The sequence below is a fragment of the Bombina bombina genome, chromosome 5 (assembly GCF_027579735.1).
Source record: "Bombina bombina isolate aBomBom1 chromosome 5, aBomBom1.pri, whole genome shotgun sequence".
NCBI lineage: Eukaryota > Metazoa > Chordata > Amphibia > Anura > Bombinatoridae > Bombina > Bombina bombina.
This window is the reverse complement of record NC_069503.1, coordinates 1,010,901,095-1,010,919,089: the sequence shown is the minus strand read 5'-3', so window position 1 is coordinate 1,010,919,089 and position 17,995 is coordinate 1,010,901,095. Positions and strand designations below refer to the sequence as shown.

At 34.4% G+C, this 17,995-nt stretch overlaps 1 protein-coding gene across 2 annotated transcripts in view; it reads left to right on the top strand.

The window, feature by feature from the left end:
* Window positions 1-17,995, top strand: part of NCALD (neurocalcin delta) — a 240,431-nt gene that overhangs the window by 151,991 nt on the left and 70,445 nt on the right. For both annotated transcript variants that reach the window (XM_053715258.1, XM_053715257.1), the window contains one exon: window positions 10,512-10,908. In XM_053715258.1, coding sequence (XP_053571233.1) covers window positions 10,531-10,908 — 378 coding nt within the window. In that variant the 5' untranslated portion in view covers window positions 10,512-10,530. The remainder of the gene's footprint in view (window positions 1-10,511; window positions 10,909-17,995) is intronic.

The window sequence follows — 17,995 nt, the reverse complement described above, 5'->3', positions numbered from 1 at the left end:
ATGTGAAATATTAATATTGAATATGCACGGTCGGGTTAGCAGAGTTTGAGTGTCAGTTTTATTTTTCACTCTCCATTGACATCTATGGGAGGAGATAACGAGGTTGCAATAATTTTGTTTGCGCACGTTAGATTTACTCTCGCGCTCAAACTTTTTACTTTTAACTTGTAACCCAACGCGCACAGAAAGCCTTCATCTAGCGGATTTAACGTGCAAACCGGAGTTTGCACTCTACTCATCTTGCCCTTACTGTGATGTTTCAAGGCACAATATGCCCCTTTTCTTAGACAAAAATCAAATGTGTAATGTACATACAATTATTTAAATTCACCTTACATATGCATGAATGTACATTAATTCATACAGACATATGTTCATGTGTTCACATTTAAAAAAATAAATATATATATATATATATATATATATATATATATATATATATATATATATATATATATATATAATGTATTTATTATACAGGGGCCAAGATATCTACCACTTATAGTTATGCCCATGAGATAAAGTACTGTGCCACATTTCACATTAACCTTTCAAGATCTTTATTCACTGTTTGAAGGGTGGCATAAGTGCACTGACTGTTACAGAGTGTTACCCTTCTGGGAATGAGAACAAGAGAATGATTTTGCAAGCTTTCAAAAGTGTCTGCTTGTGTTAGTGTGAATGGGTACTGGAAGGACACATGCTTGGATGTTATTTGTAATGCATCAGCACAAATCAGATTGGTAGCATATGTTTGGGCAGCTTATTGTAAAGCTTATGTCACTAGAAGGACAGTCCAATATATTCTTTCCTTGAAAGTTATGTTAGTACATTTAATTTGTTGTGGGTCAGCAGTAAGTAGATTAACTTTAAAATTAAATAATCTTCAGTTAATATGTCAATTTGAGATGTAGAAATGACATAATATTTCTAAGATGTTGTGTTCATGTAGACTTTATAATTATTTTTTTTAAAATAATGTGCTAGCACTTGGTATACATTTCCAGTGCATATATAAAATTAGATTAGACTAGCCCATATGGAAATATAACTGACATTTAGCAAATAATGCTTCACTTTTTAACCCATTTCTTACATATTCTCTCAGGCTTAGCTTTTGACACTAACGCTATAACCTCTCCAGTCTGGTACTTTTATGCAGTAATGTTTCAGGATATCCTGGTTTTATACTGATTTGTTATAAATATATGCTCTTCATTCTACTACAAAAATATTGTGAGTGTATTGTACTTCACTACAGTGTAACAGCAAATCATTTAAAGGGACATTCTATTCAACATTTACTATTCTAATAATAAAAAAATATGCATCTATTATTTATTACCTTCTCTTAAACTATATGTATTGTAGGTTGCTTGCAATAAAAATAAAACAAAACAAAAAAAAAAGTGTTAAGTGATTTAAACTGTGAAACATCCTTACACAAATGTTGATATTCTGCTAACTTTCACAAATGCAGACATCCCAAAATTCCCTGAAGTTCAGGGAGTCTCCCTGATTGTAATAGCGGCTCCCTGATGCCAGCAAATGGAATGCAATCTCCCTGAAACTCCAAGTTCCAATGTGGCCCAAATCCGGAAAAGTGTTTCTTTAAGGAATGCCTTTAGTTGCTGGGACGTTATAGAACCCTCAAAGCATGCATCAGTAACCAAAAAGCCCCCACTGATATTAATAAAATAAAACACAAATACTACCTTATTTACTGCATGTAAATTAACTTTGTATCCTAAAATATTTAAGCATTCAACAAGCGTATGATCACTGGAAAATATGTTTGTTGTATGTGGTTGTGCAATAAAGCTACTTTTTTAATGTGACTTTAGTGGTAAGCTACTTTAATGATAAGTCTCTATCATATTTAGGGTTTCAAGGTGTCCAATATATAACTGGGAGGGGGGGGGTAGCGCAGTAGCGGGAGAAGCCACCTCCCTGAAATGAGTTTTTGCAGGTCGGGATGTCTGCATATGTAGTTTTGCTCCTGTTTATGCATACTTATGAGTAATTGCAACATGTGCATTCAAATAAGTGCAAACCTCTTTATGAGCATGAGATTAAGAAGATACATATATATAAAGGGCACAGCTACCACTGGTGCCTATATAATCCCGTGTGTAAAATACTAATGCAAGGGAACTTTTATTAATGCAGAATCTCTCTATTTCCTCAAAATCATGTTAGACAGCAGCATGTATATTATTACTATTTTTTTACTACTGAATTATCTTTGGGGGTAGTCCAAAAAAATGTTTGCACCAGATCCCTATTTTGCGTATGTTCCACTACTGATGCATATAATTAAATAATATATATAATATGAGAAAGATTGATAGAGATCTCTTAACTTATATAAACAATCACTGTGGTCAGAGAAACTAGCGCATACTTAAAGGGACATGAAACCCAAAATTTTCTTTCATGATTCAGATAGAGAATACGATTTTAAACAACTTTCCATTTTTTTTTCTATTATTTAATTTGCTTCATTATCTTGTTATTCTTTGTTAAAAGGTTTATCTATGAAAGCTCAGGAGCAGCAGATAATCTAGGTTCTAGCTGCTGATTGGTCACTACATATTTATACCAATTGTTATTGGTTCACCCATGTGTTTAGTTACACACCAGTAGTGGATTGCTGCTTCTTCAACAAATTATACCAAGATAATAAAACAAATTAAATAATAGAACTAAATTAGAAAGTTGTTTAAAATTGTATTCTCTATCTAAATCATGAAAAAAAAAATTGTGGTTTCATGTCCCTTTAAGTACGCAGTATGCACTCACACATATTGTGCCAAAATAATTAATGTACATTGCATATTTACTATACTCGATCAATATTTTTTTTTTGTAATTCATTTTAATATACATAGTCCTGTTTAAATCATCCAATAACATATTTAGCTTTTGGAACATTTTACATAAAGAATGTATGCTATATTTTGTGTGAGAACTTCTATAGGGAACAAGACACTGTCAGTCGCATGTTACCTGCGCTCCACTCATCTGGATTGTGTATTCATTTGTTTTTAAAGGGACAGTCAAACCAGAACTTTTGTTGTTTAAAAAGAAAGATAATCCCTTTATTACCCATTCCCCAGTTTTGCATAACCAACACAGTTATAATAATACACGTTTTACCTCTGTAATTATCTTGTATCTAAGCTTCTGCTGACTACCCCCTTATTTCAGTTATTTTGACAGACTTGCATTTTAGCCAATTAGTGCTCACTCCTAGGTTACTTCACGTGCATGAGCTCAATGTTATCTATATGAAACACATGAACTAATGCCCTCTAGTGGTCAAAATGTATTCAGATTAGAGGCAGTCTTCAAGGTCTTAGAAATTAGCATATGAACCTCCTAGGTTTAGCTTTCAACTAAGAATACGAACGGAACAAAGCAAAAGGTATTAAAAGTAAATTGGAAAGTGGTTTAAAATTACATGCCCTATTTAAATCATGAAAGTTTTTTTTGGACTTGACTGTCCCTTTTAAAGGATGGTAATGGGATCTACGTTTTTCATTGACATAAATACTGAAGCACAACATTCCTTAACAGGAAGAGAAACCCAATGGCTGCTAAATCAAGGGAAATGGGAATTTATGCTGGTTTATGAAAGCCATGTAAATGAGCTCTGACAGAAACAGGGCAAAAAGGCAGGCATTTTCTCTTAAAAATATTTATAATTGAATCAACACTATATTAATGTATTTTTGTTTTAGAATTGTAACATATTAAGGTGACCAGACATCTCTGTTTTTTAGGTTAAGTACTGAATTTAGGTAGTGTGTCCCTATTTTTTAAAGGGCTAAACTATGGTCTCGATTATCAAAAACCAGATTCACTTTCCACAAAATCAGCTGCAGTTTCAGTCTAGCCTGGGTCAGTGTTGCGTATTAGAGTTTACATTCCCAGTGACATGAGGAAGTGGTAGTTCACTTGCTCTATGCCTTCTCAAGAATGACTGGCATGAAGCTGGTGGATCAGAATAGAATTCGTATGATCCACTTATACTGGCGGCCCTCCTCTTGCTTTTACTGACTAGCAGGGCGACAGAGCTGGTTCAGTCTTTTGTGGCTGCTGAGTCAGGATGGGGAGGAGGGCAGATAAGAGGGAGACGATTATGTATTATTTATATTAATAAAAATGTGCCCAATTTGTTTATATATTTATACTCTATCACATACATAAGCATCAAACCGTTGCATTTACCGTAAGTATTTATAGTAGCTTCAACCAGGAAAATGAATACTTCTTTTTTTGTCTTTTTATTTTTTAGCAACTACATACAGATACAACCATTACAGTTGGCTGTTAGCTATCTGCTGCCAGTAGGGATGGGCGAATGTGGTGAAAGTGCTATTCGCTTGGTAGAATGAATAGTACTGTGGACATCCGTTGGATATTCAAAAGTTTATAAGAACAAAAATCTATTAAAATTCAGTAATTTAATGTGGTTTTCGAATGTTCATAATTAGATTGAATATACACATTTTGAAATTTCGATTGTAACATTAAATTTAACAAATACTATTCAGAAGTTCAATAGTTCATGTGGTAGGGAATTTAGTAAATTGATACATAATGGATACAAATGAATACTGATTCAAATTTTTCTATTTTGAATATTGCGTAATTTGAATATTACTTTTCCAATTTACTTTTATCACCAATTTTGCTTTGTTCTCTTGGTATTCTTAGTTGAAAGCTTAACCTAGGAGGTTCATATGCTAATTTCTTAGACCTTGAAGGCCACCTCTTTTCAGAATGCATTTTAACAGTTTTTCACCACTAGAGGATGTTAGTTCATGTGTTTCATATAGATAACACTGTGCTCGTGCACGTGACGTTATCTGGGAGAAGGCACTGATTGGCTAAGCTGCAAGTCTGTCAAAAGAACTGAAATAAAGGGGCAGTTTACAGAGGCTTAGATACAAGATAATTAGAGGTTAAAAGTATATTAATATAACTGTGTTAGTTATGCAAAACTGGGGAATGGGTGATAAAGGGATTATCTATCTTTTAAAACAATAACAATTCTGGTGTAGACTGTCCCTTTAATCCTATAAAAAGGTGACCCATTTAACACAAGCAATCCTATCCCTGAATTTTGTTTTTAGCCAGAAATAGATTTAAAGGTATTGGCATTTACTACCTCCTTAGGTAATGAGTTAAACAATTTGATTGCTCTTACTGTGAACAAAATGTTGACATTGCTGGAGATTAAATCTCCTTTCCTCCAGACTTAATTTGTGACCTCTTGTCACAAACACTTTTATTGGAATTGACAGAGCTTCTGCCATCTCTGTATACGGGCCTTGAATATATTTATTTAAAGTCATATCACTTCTAAAGTGCCTTTTTGCTGGAGAAAACAGATCCAGTTTTGCTAGCCTCTCCTCATAGCCTAAATTCTCCATTCACCTTATTAGTTTTGTGGCCCTTTTCTGATTTTTTTTTTTTTTTTTTTGAGATTGGTCCCCAAAGCTGCACTCCATACTTACCAGTGATTTATATAGTGACTGAATTTTGCGTTCCCACCTTGCATCAATGCCTCTTTGAATACATGCTAGTATCTTATTGGGAATGTACTTTTATTATTTATTTTTCTCCTTTTCATGTAAATTGTTGATTTTCTAATTTTCAGAACTTGAAATGCATTGTGCTGACTTCTCAGGGCTAACACTGCTACTTATGTTTTCCGAACTGAATTTAACTGATAACCGTTGAGAAACAATTAATTTTATACTAACATTATGAGTTGACAGTGACTAGCTTTGCTGTCTGCAGACTAAAGCCCAGATTGGCTCCTCCATATAAGGTTAAATGGTGGGTGTAGTTTGGTTACTGAAAACTAATTGCAGTAAAAATCATGTTAATTTGTTTAAAAAAGTTTAAAGGGACACTAAATCCACTTTTTTTTTCTTTCTTTCATGATTCAGATAGAGCAATTTTAAGCAACTTTCTTATTTACTCCTATTATCATTTTTTTTGTTCTCTTGCTATCTTTATTTAAAAAGCAGGAATGTGATTCATAGGAGCCAGCCCATTTTTGGCTGAGAACCTGGGTTATGCTTGCTTATTGGTGGGTAAATGTAAGCCTCCAATAAGCAAGCACTATCCATGGCGCTGAACCTAAAATGGGCTGGCTGCTAAGATTTACATTCCTGCTTTTAAAATAAAGATACCAAGGAAACGAAGAAAAATTGATAATAGGAGTAAATGAGAAAGTTGCTTAAAATATCATGCTCTATCTGAATCATGAAAGAAAAAAATTGTGTTTAGTGTCCCTTTTAAGACTCGGTTTATTATTATTATTATTATTATTATTAAAAAAAAATATATATATATATATATATATATATATATATATATATATATATATATATATATATATATATATTCTATAGCAACATAACAGAAATGTCTTGTAATTACAAGTTGTTTACTGTCCCTTTTAACTGCAAAATATGCTGCTATTCTAAAAATAAAGTATAAATGATGATAATGAACCAGAAAGAATGTGTCTATAACCAAACTGTCTTTTTCATAAAATGGACAGTTGCCAACCCTACAGATGGGTTAGCAGAGTAGCACTGTAGTAATGCAGTATCCTTAGTCTCACAGATATAGAATTCCTATAAGTATCACAGTGGAGGGACAGACGACCACATTCTCAGGTTCACAAAATGGCTGGCTCTTCAAGAGAAAAAAAATAGCAATGATATATATTTATTTGCTCAGATATTTTGTTCATCAGCATAGTTATTTATATGTACCCTAGTAATACTATTACTGCAGGTGCATCGGAAGTGCACACGGCTTGCATAGTAATTAAATACTTAAAAGGACATTCAACACTAAATGATTTCTAGTTACAATTATGCATTGATTCAACGAAAATATTAGATTGAGAATAACGTAGATGTATTTTTTGAAGTTTCATTAGTTGTTTAAATATTTATTAAAAAAGTAACGTTTTAGTGTATATAAAGCAATGGGAGCTGCCATGTTGTAACTAAGGTTACCGTCTCTGCTGTGGCCAATTAGATACAGTTATAAATAGGTCACTAGAGTGTGCAGCCAATGGCTGTGTGGGATATAACAGTGTTCTGCACTTCCATTTCCAACAGGAACTGAAAAGCTCACAATTACAGAATGGAGTTACAGGAAAAGGGGACAAAATAAAATATTAGTAATATATTTTTTTATGTATATACTGTCACATTATTATATACTGACAAAGTGTTTAATGTCCCTTTTTTGTCTGTTTCAGATTTTATCATACAAATGTATTTTCTTTACTAAGAATTGTAGTTTATTGAGAATTTTAATAAATGTTTAGTTTTTTCCTTATGTCATTGATGAAACCTCCATTAGAGGCATTTGTCAAGCAGTGTTAGTTATCAGGTACACCACAGTGAATAAGGTAATAGAGTTGCTGTCAGAATCCATTCTAACATCTGCCTGCATAGCTACTGACACAGCATTTGGTTTAGAGTATTGATTTGCGCATTAGCAGCCTTAGCCATGTATAATGCAGAGATGACAAATGTTTTTTTGTTTTGTTTTTGTTTTTTTAACAGAAAGGGCCACCGGAGAAAAGTAACATATTAAACTAATAATTACTGGCATAGTTCTTAAAAAAAAATGTTATATTTTCTTTGTGATTTACAGATGGTTTCATTTTTTTTATAGATCAAATATATCTGTCTATCTTTTATACATATTTTATTCTATCTTATCCTATCTCCCCCAGAAGGGTAGCGGAATGCTGGTTGCCTATATCTTATGGAGTATAACACTGGCCTCTGTGCGGGATGCTGAACTGCCGCAGATCTGTGACTCACCACTCAGTACTGAGAGATGACTCATAATTTGCTTGTGCGAGTGATTTGTGTATCCTGCTAGGAAGAGCCTTGCTTGCCTACCAAGAGCATCACGAAAATCATTGCTGAATTGTACATTGTCTATATTTTATTCCCTCATCTACGTCTTATGAGTGTGATTAAACCATATCAGATGCATATGTGCAGGGCAGAAACATATAAAAGCAAAATTAAAAATGTATTAGATCTTAGTTGTACAAATCCTTTGTTCAGAAGAGACTAGAGTTGAGTGGTATTTCAGGGCTTGCCTATCCTTATGAATGGGATCAGACTGACATACTGCATGCTAACAGATTGTACCCTTGATGGGCAACATCCTACAGGAAAGGTTACTGACATATGTTCATCTCCAGGTGAGCGATTCTCCTTTCAGTTTTGCAGATATTTACATATAACTTAACTGGGTATCTTAATATTTCAAAGTTAGTGTTTATTTCAGATCTAATCCTCTGTGTGTGTGTGTCCATGTATATATAAAATAATTGTTTAAATTTACATAGTTTAAAACATAATGCACATAAGTGCACATCATATCCTCTGTCTGAAAGGAAGCTTAAAGGGACAGTTTACTCAAAAAATTTCTCCCCTTTAATTTGTTCCCAATGATCCACTTTACCTGCTGGAGTCTATTAAATTGTTTACAAGTAGCTCCTTTAGCCTTATATTGGCATTTGAAATTGTTAATTTAGCATGTGGTATCCCCACCTATTCTGAAAGTTTGTGGCCCGCGTACCAGCTATAGATAAGCTTTGTAAACACAGCCAGCAGAAGAAATTACACTCCCAGTGTGATAAAGCATAGATAAGGTAATAAAATGTTGATTTTCCATTGTTCTCTCAAAGTATTGGCGATTGTTTAAAGGACAAATATAAGATAAAGAAGCAGGTATATTTACACAATGTGATACAGTAATGAGATCTGATTATACCTACAAGCTCAACCCATTTTATTAGGTTGTGGCTTCAAAACACAAAATCAGAGCTTTAATATACACAAATAAGTCTTAAAAAGCTAATTTTCATACATTTTTTACTCTGCAGTTGGTAAAAAAAGCAATTGTAAACACATTAAGGGAAAAACTATTTTACAGTATACTGTCCCTTTAAAGGGATACTAAACCCCATTTTTTTGTTTCTTTCATGATTCAGGCATGCAATTTTAAGCAACTTTCTTATGTACTCCTATTATGATTTTTTCTTCTTTCTCTTGCTATCTTTATTTAAAAGCAGGAATGTAAAGCTTAGGAGCAGGCCCATTTTTGGTTCATAACCCGGGTTACGCTTGTGTCTTGGTGGCTAAATGTAGCCACCAAAATGCAAGGGCTTCCCAGGGTGCTGAACCTAAAATGGGAAGCTCCTAAGCTTTACATTACTGCTTTTTAAATAAAGATAGCAAGAGAACAAATAAAAATTAATAATAGGAGTACATTAGAAAGTTGCTTAAAATTGCATGCTCTATCTGAATCATGAAATAAAAAAATTGGGTTTAGTATCCCTTTAAAATGTTTAAAATGTTTAAAATAGCACGTTACATTGAAAAAACATTTGCAGTTTACATTAAAAAAACGTATATTCAGCCATAATGATATTAAAAAGTGAGTTATAGTGCATCTTCATTACAACTGATGACTTAAACTCCATCTAAAATATCACTGACATTCTGGATCTGATTTTAAAAAGAGGAGAGTTGACTATCACAAACTGTATAACACACTTGTAACAGTAAGTTAGCCCCAGAAGGGAAGATATCTGTGATTTAAGCTCTTTGTGGCCTTGAACACACAACACCAGTGGTTTTAACACTTGCTTGGAGCAGAGAGTGAATTAAAGGGTTATATCACAGCAACATAACACATTCAAAGCAATAGTTTAACCTCTTGATTGCCTATAACACATAAAACAATGATTTAACCCGTTGATTGCCTATGCAGTACAATAGCTTTTTCAGCATTGCATGCTGGGAGTTAAAGGAAGCAGACAGAATCTGACTGCCCCAGCAGTAATACAGGGATGACATTTGGTTTTGCCAGTGCTCCCCTGCGAAGAGGAAAGGAGTGGTGTGATTCACAGATCTTTCCACAAACACACAGACTGTGTTTACCAGTTTTTGATGTCACCAGGACACCTAAGTTAATCATATGAGCAAACATGTTAATCTTAAAATGTTCTGCAAAGTTATTCTGAGTAATAATCTTGAGCAAAATGAATATGCGTTTGTTTAGTTAAAATGCTCCAAAAACCAAGATAAGCAATTTCTGCTTCCTACTGTATGCCGTCTTCAGCTACAGCTTTTGTGTAATGCTGTTTTTATGTTTAAGAGACAATGCGCCGTGTTTTGGTTTTAATAAATAATGTACGAGTACTTCATAAGTCTTATGCCTTGGTTAATATCATTTGTAAACAAATTGCTTGGAGACAATGAAAAGCTAAGAACTTTGTTACCAATAATGAAGTAATGAAGCATGCTATCTTTAAAAGCTACATTTTTTTTTCAATTTATTTTTTATTAAACGTTGTTTTATTTAGATCATTTGATAGGTTGAAAAACCTTTATAAATGTAGTGTATTTAAAATGTTTTATTTTTCCTTTTATTGCATGCAGCTGAAAACGTTATATCACAATGGGGAAACAGAACAGCAAGCTTCGTCCTGAGGTCATGCAGGACTTACTGGAAAGCACAGACTTTACAGAACATGAGATTCAGGAATGGTACAAAGGCTTCTTAAGAGACTGCCCAAGTGGACACTTGACAATGGAGGAGTTTAAGAAAATATATGGGAACTTTTTCCCTTATGGGGACGCTTCCAAGTTTGCAGAACATGTATTCCGCACATTTGATGCCAATGGCGATGGAACAATAGATTTTAGAGAATTTATTATAGCTTTAAGTGTAACGTCTAGGGGAAAACTTGAGCAAAAGCTGAAATGGGCGTTCAGTATGTATGATCTGGATGGTAATGGATACATCAGTAAATCGGAAATGCTGGAAATAGTACAGGTATGTTTACCCCATTTATAGTGTCTTATTTTAGCATTGGTAAACATTTGGTGTTGGAAGGGACTGTGCTCATAGTTAGTCTCTAAATACACTGGTGCCGCCACCATAAAAGAACATACCTGTCGGCACTTTAGCTAAATGTAGTCTTTTTATAAAATACATAAAAACATAAGTAGTTTGTACGTTCAGACTGGACTTGTGGAAACTCATCAACCTAAATCACGGATTGAGAGACGAACAAAGCAGTGATTTAACCCGTTGATTATCCAGAACACAGAATAATCAAGGTTAAATCACTGCATTATCATACAGCAATTACTTAAAGGGACAAAAAAAACTATTTTTTCTTTTATGATTCAGATAGAGCATGCAATTTTAAACAAATTTCCAATTAACTTCTATTATCAAATTTGTATTCGTTCTCTTAATATCTTTTGTTTAAAAGCAGGAAAGTAAGCTCAGGAGTGTTCACGTGTCTGCGACACTATATGGCAGCAGTTTTACAAGAATGTTATACATTACCAAGAACACTAGAAGGAAGCACTTTTTCCTGGCATGTAGTGGTCCAGACATGTGCACGCTACCTACCTAGGTTCCTTTTGAACAAAGAATACCATGAGAACACATCAAATTTGATATTTAAATTAAATTGAATTTGTTATTTTATTGTATGCTCTGTCTGAAACACACACATACACACACACAAAAATTTGAGTTTCATGTCCCTTTTTAACCATGTCCCTTTCAGATTAAAAATGTGAAAAAATTGTTATACTTAACCATTGCTTGCCCAGCATAGACATGAGCATTATCACAGATTAATGAATGACAGCAGTGATTTAACCCTTTAAATGCCCGTCACATTCTTGCAGCAGTGTACTAATCTTTATTAAAGTGGAAAATGCATGGACAATAATAGGGTAAAATTAAAGCTGCTAATCATACTGGCAGCAGTAATCTAACACCTTCATTTCACACAAAAAAAAACTTGCATCAGTGACCTCACCTTAGGGTTCAGGTCAGCCATGGGCACCAAGAAGGGCGATTTGACAGAACACATCCTAAGGGCCTAATGATCAAATATTCTCCTGCTTTAAGAGAAATTGTAATGCAGACTTCATTAGGGCTAACTTACTGCCTGCATTTTATTTAATATTAATAATTAAGCTCTCTAGGAAACTGAAGCTGTCTTTTTTTTCAGTTTTATTTTAAATAGAAGGAATACAAAGTGCAATATAATTTGTTAAAGATGCACATAAAATTCTAATTCTAATTTGTTAGTTGCACAAAACTGTGAAAGCATAATCAGAATTTGTATAATCACAATCCTTAATTCAATGATGTATACAAAATGAATTTTTATTTGGGATCTCAGTGTTGGAGGATCATTTTAGAACATCTCACCCGAGCAGAGAGCTATTGGCTCCAAGTGTCCAGTATCAAATTTGGATCAAATTATTCTGCTGTTTATGAGCAATATGAGAATTGCTGAGATATGCTGAGTTTCAGTGTTCAAGTGACATATTTTTTAGACTGTTTTCTTCGCTACAGAACTGTGCTGTGTAGATTAAATATCATTTTAGACAAAGTGGTTGTGGGCAAATATGGCAAATTAGTTACAGCAAGACCAGGTACTAGAGGTGGGAAAAAGACAAAAACTTAGCAAAGGACTTACAGGGAAGGGGACTAGTTTAAGCTGGAGGAGGAAGGCTTGAGGAAAATGGCAAACAGATTGAAAAACATTCTAAGATTATAATGTAATTATGGCTATAATTTCACACAGCTCTCCTGTAACCATAAATCGCGATATAAGAAATGCTGTGCTGCAGTGAAACTTCTGGTTAAGGCTCTTAAAATCTCATCTTGGAACAGTCACTCATGCAGCAGAGTGTAAAGGGATGAGAAAAGAATGTAAACTTATATTGAAGATTTTATAGGTGTACAATCTCCAATTTAATGGTTATCAACATCAAAACCAACCATTCATTAGTCTTTGCTCACCATATCATCCTATATTATTCCAGTTAATCCATAAACATGAAACTTGGATCACTCTTTATATTTTAATTTCAGTATTGTAGCCTTTAAAAAATAATCACACTTTTATTAGTTAATGTCATTAAAATTAAATCTTTAAAAAGAAAGCTATAGCTAAGAATCACCTAGGTAACTATACAAATTAAAACAATAATGAATTAGACTGGTTATAAATGTACATAAAAGCAAGGATGTCAGTTCAGATTTTTAATTTGCAGCAGCCTATTTATAGTGTACAAAAATCCATCAATTTTACAGTTTTGTAGCATTTGTACGCTCTTTTAATGACTGCAGTCTTTTCTAGCTAGCTAATGCCCATAAAAAAATATAATGTTGCCCAATGGCCATATTCCTTCTCACATTTACAGCATACATGGGAAGAGTTCATTGGGTGTTTACTAGACAGACTTTTTAGACTAATATAAGTGCCAGCAGTTTAATATAAAAAAAAGAACAAACTCAGTCTAGCACAACAGGCCACTGCACGCCAACCTAGGTCACCACAAAGACCTAACGCTATCCAAGAGATTCCAAAGTAGGAAGGCAGCAAGAGTGGTATTCAAAGGTTTATTAAACACTCAAAATGGCAACGTTTCGGGAGCAAACCTCCCTTAATCATGCAGTTTAATATAAGACACTAGGATATTCAGCATTCAGTTGTATAAACGAAGGCCAAATATGGCCACGGGTAGCAGGATTCAGCTCTTTTTTTAATCCAGATCTATTTGTCTAATAGTGCAACACACAATGATCTGTATTTGCACATATTTTTGTGTGATGCACTATTAACCAGATAAATCTAGCTTGGAAAAGCATAGCATGCCCCTACCAGAGGCCATATCCGTCATTTGTTTGCATAAACAAATGCTGAATATGTGAACATGTCATGCTTACAATTCACTGTATGTCTTTCTTGATTCAGAGTAATACAATTTAAAAAAAAAAAAAATCCAATTTGTTTCTATTATCAAATGTACTTTGTTCTTATTGTATTCTTTTGTTGAAGAGATACCTAGGTAGGTAATGTGCACGTGTCTGTAGAACTATATGGCAGCAATTTTTGAGCACTAGAGGGCAGCAGTATTTTCACAATGTATTACTGTTAAAAACATTTTTTGTACAGTTGCTGCAATATAGTGCTACAGGCAACAAGAGATGCCAAAAGAATTAAGTAAACTACATGTTTTTCTTTTTTGTTTGTTTGTTTTTCAATTGTTTTAATTGTGGGGCTAATTTATTATATGACGGGCGGACATGATTCGCTGTAGCGTATCATGTCCGCCCAACATCAATAAATGCCGGCATTTATCATTGCACAAGCATTTCTTGTGAAATGCTTGTGCAATGCCGGCCCCTGCACATTCGTGGCCAACTGCCCGCTAGCAGGGGGTGTCAATCATCCCGATCGTATTTGATCTGGATGATTGCAGTCCGCCACCTCAGAGGTGGCGGACGAGTTAAGGAGCAGCGGTCTTATGACCGCTGCTTCTTAACTCCCGATTCCGGCGAGCCTGAAGGCTCGCACGGAATGAGAAGCTTACGCTGCTTAATAAATCGCCCCCTGTGAATTTATTTTTTACAGTTTATTAGTTTCAATAAAGGGTAATAAAATTGGTAAATGGTGAAATATTCTATTCAGTTTATTTTGAAATAGTTGTGACATAAGTTTACATTTATATTGGCAAAACTAAAGTTATTACAGGTCCAGCCCCTATTATATCTGTAGAAAGCAAGTGTTGTGTATTACAGGACCACTAAATACAGTAGAATAGCATAATCAACAAATGCATAATAAATAGACCATGCAAAGGCACTTAGTTTACATTTCACATGAGCAGGATTTTTTTTCTAACAAATTTTAGTTATTCTTTTCCTTCCCATTGCGTCATGTGACAGCCATCAGCCAATCACAACATGCATATACTTATATTCTGTGAATATTGCACATGCTCAGTAGGAGCTGGGGGTTTAGAAAGTGTGCCTATAAAAAGACTGTGCATATTTAGATAATGATTGTGAATTGGAAAGATGTTTAAAATTGAATCATGAATGTTACTTGTGAAAAATTACAATTTTCTTTGGACTTGGTTCCCATTAATACTATTCAGGATGTAGTTCTCCTTCCACTGACATGTCCATAACAAGCTTGGAGAGGAAGTTGGTGCTGAAAGCATTTTTAAAGGGACAGACTAGTCCAAAACTAACTTTCATGATTCAAATAGGGCATGTAATTATAAAGAATTTTCCAATTTACTTCTATCATCAATTTTGCTTTGTTCTCATGGTATTCTTAGTTGAAAACTATCCCTAGGAGGTTCATATGCTAATTGCTAAGCCCTTGAATGCCGCCTCTTATCTCAGGGAATTTTGACAGTTTTTTACCACTAGAGGGTGTTAGTTCATGTGTTTCAAATAGATAACACGCACGTGGAGTTCCTAGGAGCCAGCACTGATTGGCTAAAATGCAAGTCTGTCAAAACACCTGAAATAAGAGGCAGTTTGCAGAGGCTTAGATAAAAGATAATCACAGAGGTAAAAAGTGTATTAATAGAACTGTTGGTTATGCAAAACTAGGTAATGGGTTATAAAGTTATTATCTATCTTTTACAACAATAAATATTCTAGTGTAGACTGTCCCTTTAACACCACACAGCTAGTGGTAACTTCTCTGAATAACAGCTGTAAAATAGCAGATTTGACTTTACAACCTGTGATGTTGACTCCCTTGTGAGTAGATAAAGTAGAACACTAGCTTTTGAAAAGAATTGATAAAGTGACAGCGTGCTTAAAAAGGCATTGGCATTGCACTAGAAACAGTGAGATATTCTGCATTTAACTGCCATATTATATTTACATAGGATTATATAGAACTATTAGATAGTCTAAATCGACTCTAATTTAAAAAAACTCCAATTTTGTAATCTCCCTATTGAATGATGTTTTTCCTGGCCAGCACATGGCTGGGTCATAAGATATAGTAATCATAGACAAGGAACCGCAATATTAGATTGTGAAAGTGCTGGCTGCAGTAATAGGTATAAAGAGGAACACAAGGTGCAGTAAACAAGACCTCTTGCAATGGATGTTAGTCTAATATGCATCTGTAACCAGAGACTTTGAATTGTATGGCTTCCTGGCTTTAAAAACCAAAGCTAGAGATATTATTCAAAGAATGTAGTGTACATTTATGACCAAGTATAAAGAGAGGTACCATTTCTTAATTTACAGGGAGATTAAACACCTATTGCTTTTGTGCCACGCTCCCTAGAGGGGCCAAAAAGCAAATTCTGTAACCTAGGTTTGCTTCAAAACACTGCAAATCAATAGCTGCAGCATTTTTTTTTTTACACCTATGTTACAGAATTATATATTTTTTTGGCCTTCCTCAAGTAGATTGCAGAGCAAGCACACTTTTGCACAAATGTCCCTTTAATAAAAAAATATAATTGTGTGAAAATTTATGGACACCACAAATTATACTTAAGCAAAAAATTAAAATAATAATAATTAAAGTTCATGAAGTTGATAGTCTATCAGTTGCGAGCACTACACAAATTTTAGTATACTAAGCAATATTCATCATCTTACTGGTCCACTCCTTAAAAGCTAATGAAATGTGGTGCAATTTCAGTTTAATAAACAATATAACAGTAGTTTTGAATACACCAACTCAGGACATTTCATCATTAATTTGATGGATGAAACGGCAAAAGTGAGAGAAAAAGAGGAATTCTATTGCTAATATATTGCTTGTTGCATGCTGCATTTACATCGGATTCTCCTGTTTTACCTCCCTGCCAACCTATTGCTAGATGTGTATTTCTTTCATGTAATTGGCACGAGTCCATGAGCTAGTGACGTATGGGATATACAATCCTACCAGGAGGGGCAAAGTTTCCCAAACCTCAAAATGCCTATAAATACACCCCTCACCACACCCACAATTCAGTTTTACAAACGTTGCCTCCTATAGAGGTGGTGAAGTAAGTTTGTGCTAAGATTTTTACATTGACATGCGCTTCTCAGCTTTTTGAAGCCCGATTCCTCTGAGTGCAGTGAATGACAGAGGGATGTGAAGGGAGTATCACCTATTGAATACAATGGTCATCCTAACGGGGATCTATTTCATAGGTTCTCTGTTATCGGTCGTAGAGATTCATCTCCTACCTCCCTTTTCAGATCGACGATATACTCTTATATACCATTACCTTTGCTGATTCTTGTTTCAGTACTGGTTTGGCTATCTACTATATGTAGATGAGTGTCTTTTGGTAAGTATGTTTCTTTTATTTAAGACACTCTCAGCTATGGTTTGGCACTTTATATTTAAAGTTCTAAATATATATGTTTATTCTTATATTTGCCATGATTCAGGTTCATCAGTATATTTCCTTTTTTGCAGACTGTCAGTTTCATATATGGGAAATGCATATAATTAAAAAAAATAATAAAACATTTTTTTTTTTTTTTCCTTACCTGAAGTTTTCAAATTGACTCTCTTTTCTAAATTGCGGGCTGTTAGGTTCGCGAGAGCGCAAAATGCTATAATTTATTGCGTCATTCTTGGCGCAAGACTTTTTTTGGTGCGAGAATTACGTTTGTTGACGTAATTTCATCATTTCCGTCTTAGTTGGCGCCAAGTTTTTTCACAAGGTTGCGTCATCCATGACGCTCGTGTTCGTTGAACACGTTTTTGGCGCCAAAAAATATTTTGTCAGTTGTGGGCGTCATACTTGGCGCCAAACTTTTTGACATTATTTAAGATTTCATTTCTTTTTGCTTCTGGTTTCCAGAGGCCTATTTTGTTGCATTTCTTTCCCATTCCTGAAACTGTCATATAAGGAAATTGATAATTTTGACCCTGTCTCAGAATCTGCTACTGGAATACTGCTGCCTGATGTCGGTTCTACCAAAGCTAAGTGCATTTGTTGTAAACTTGTGGTAACTGTTCCTCCGGCTGTAGTTTGTGATAGTTGTCATGACAAACTTCTACATGCAGACAATATTTCCATTAGTAGTAGTTCATTACCTGTTGCTGGTCCTTCAACAG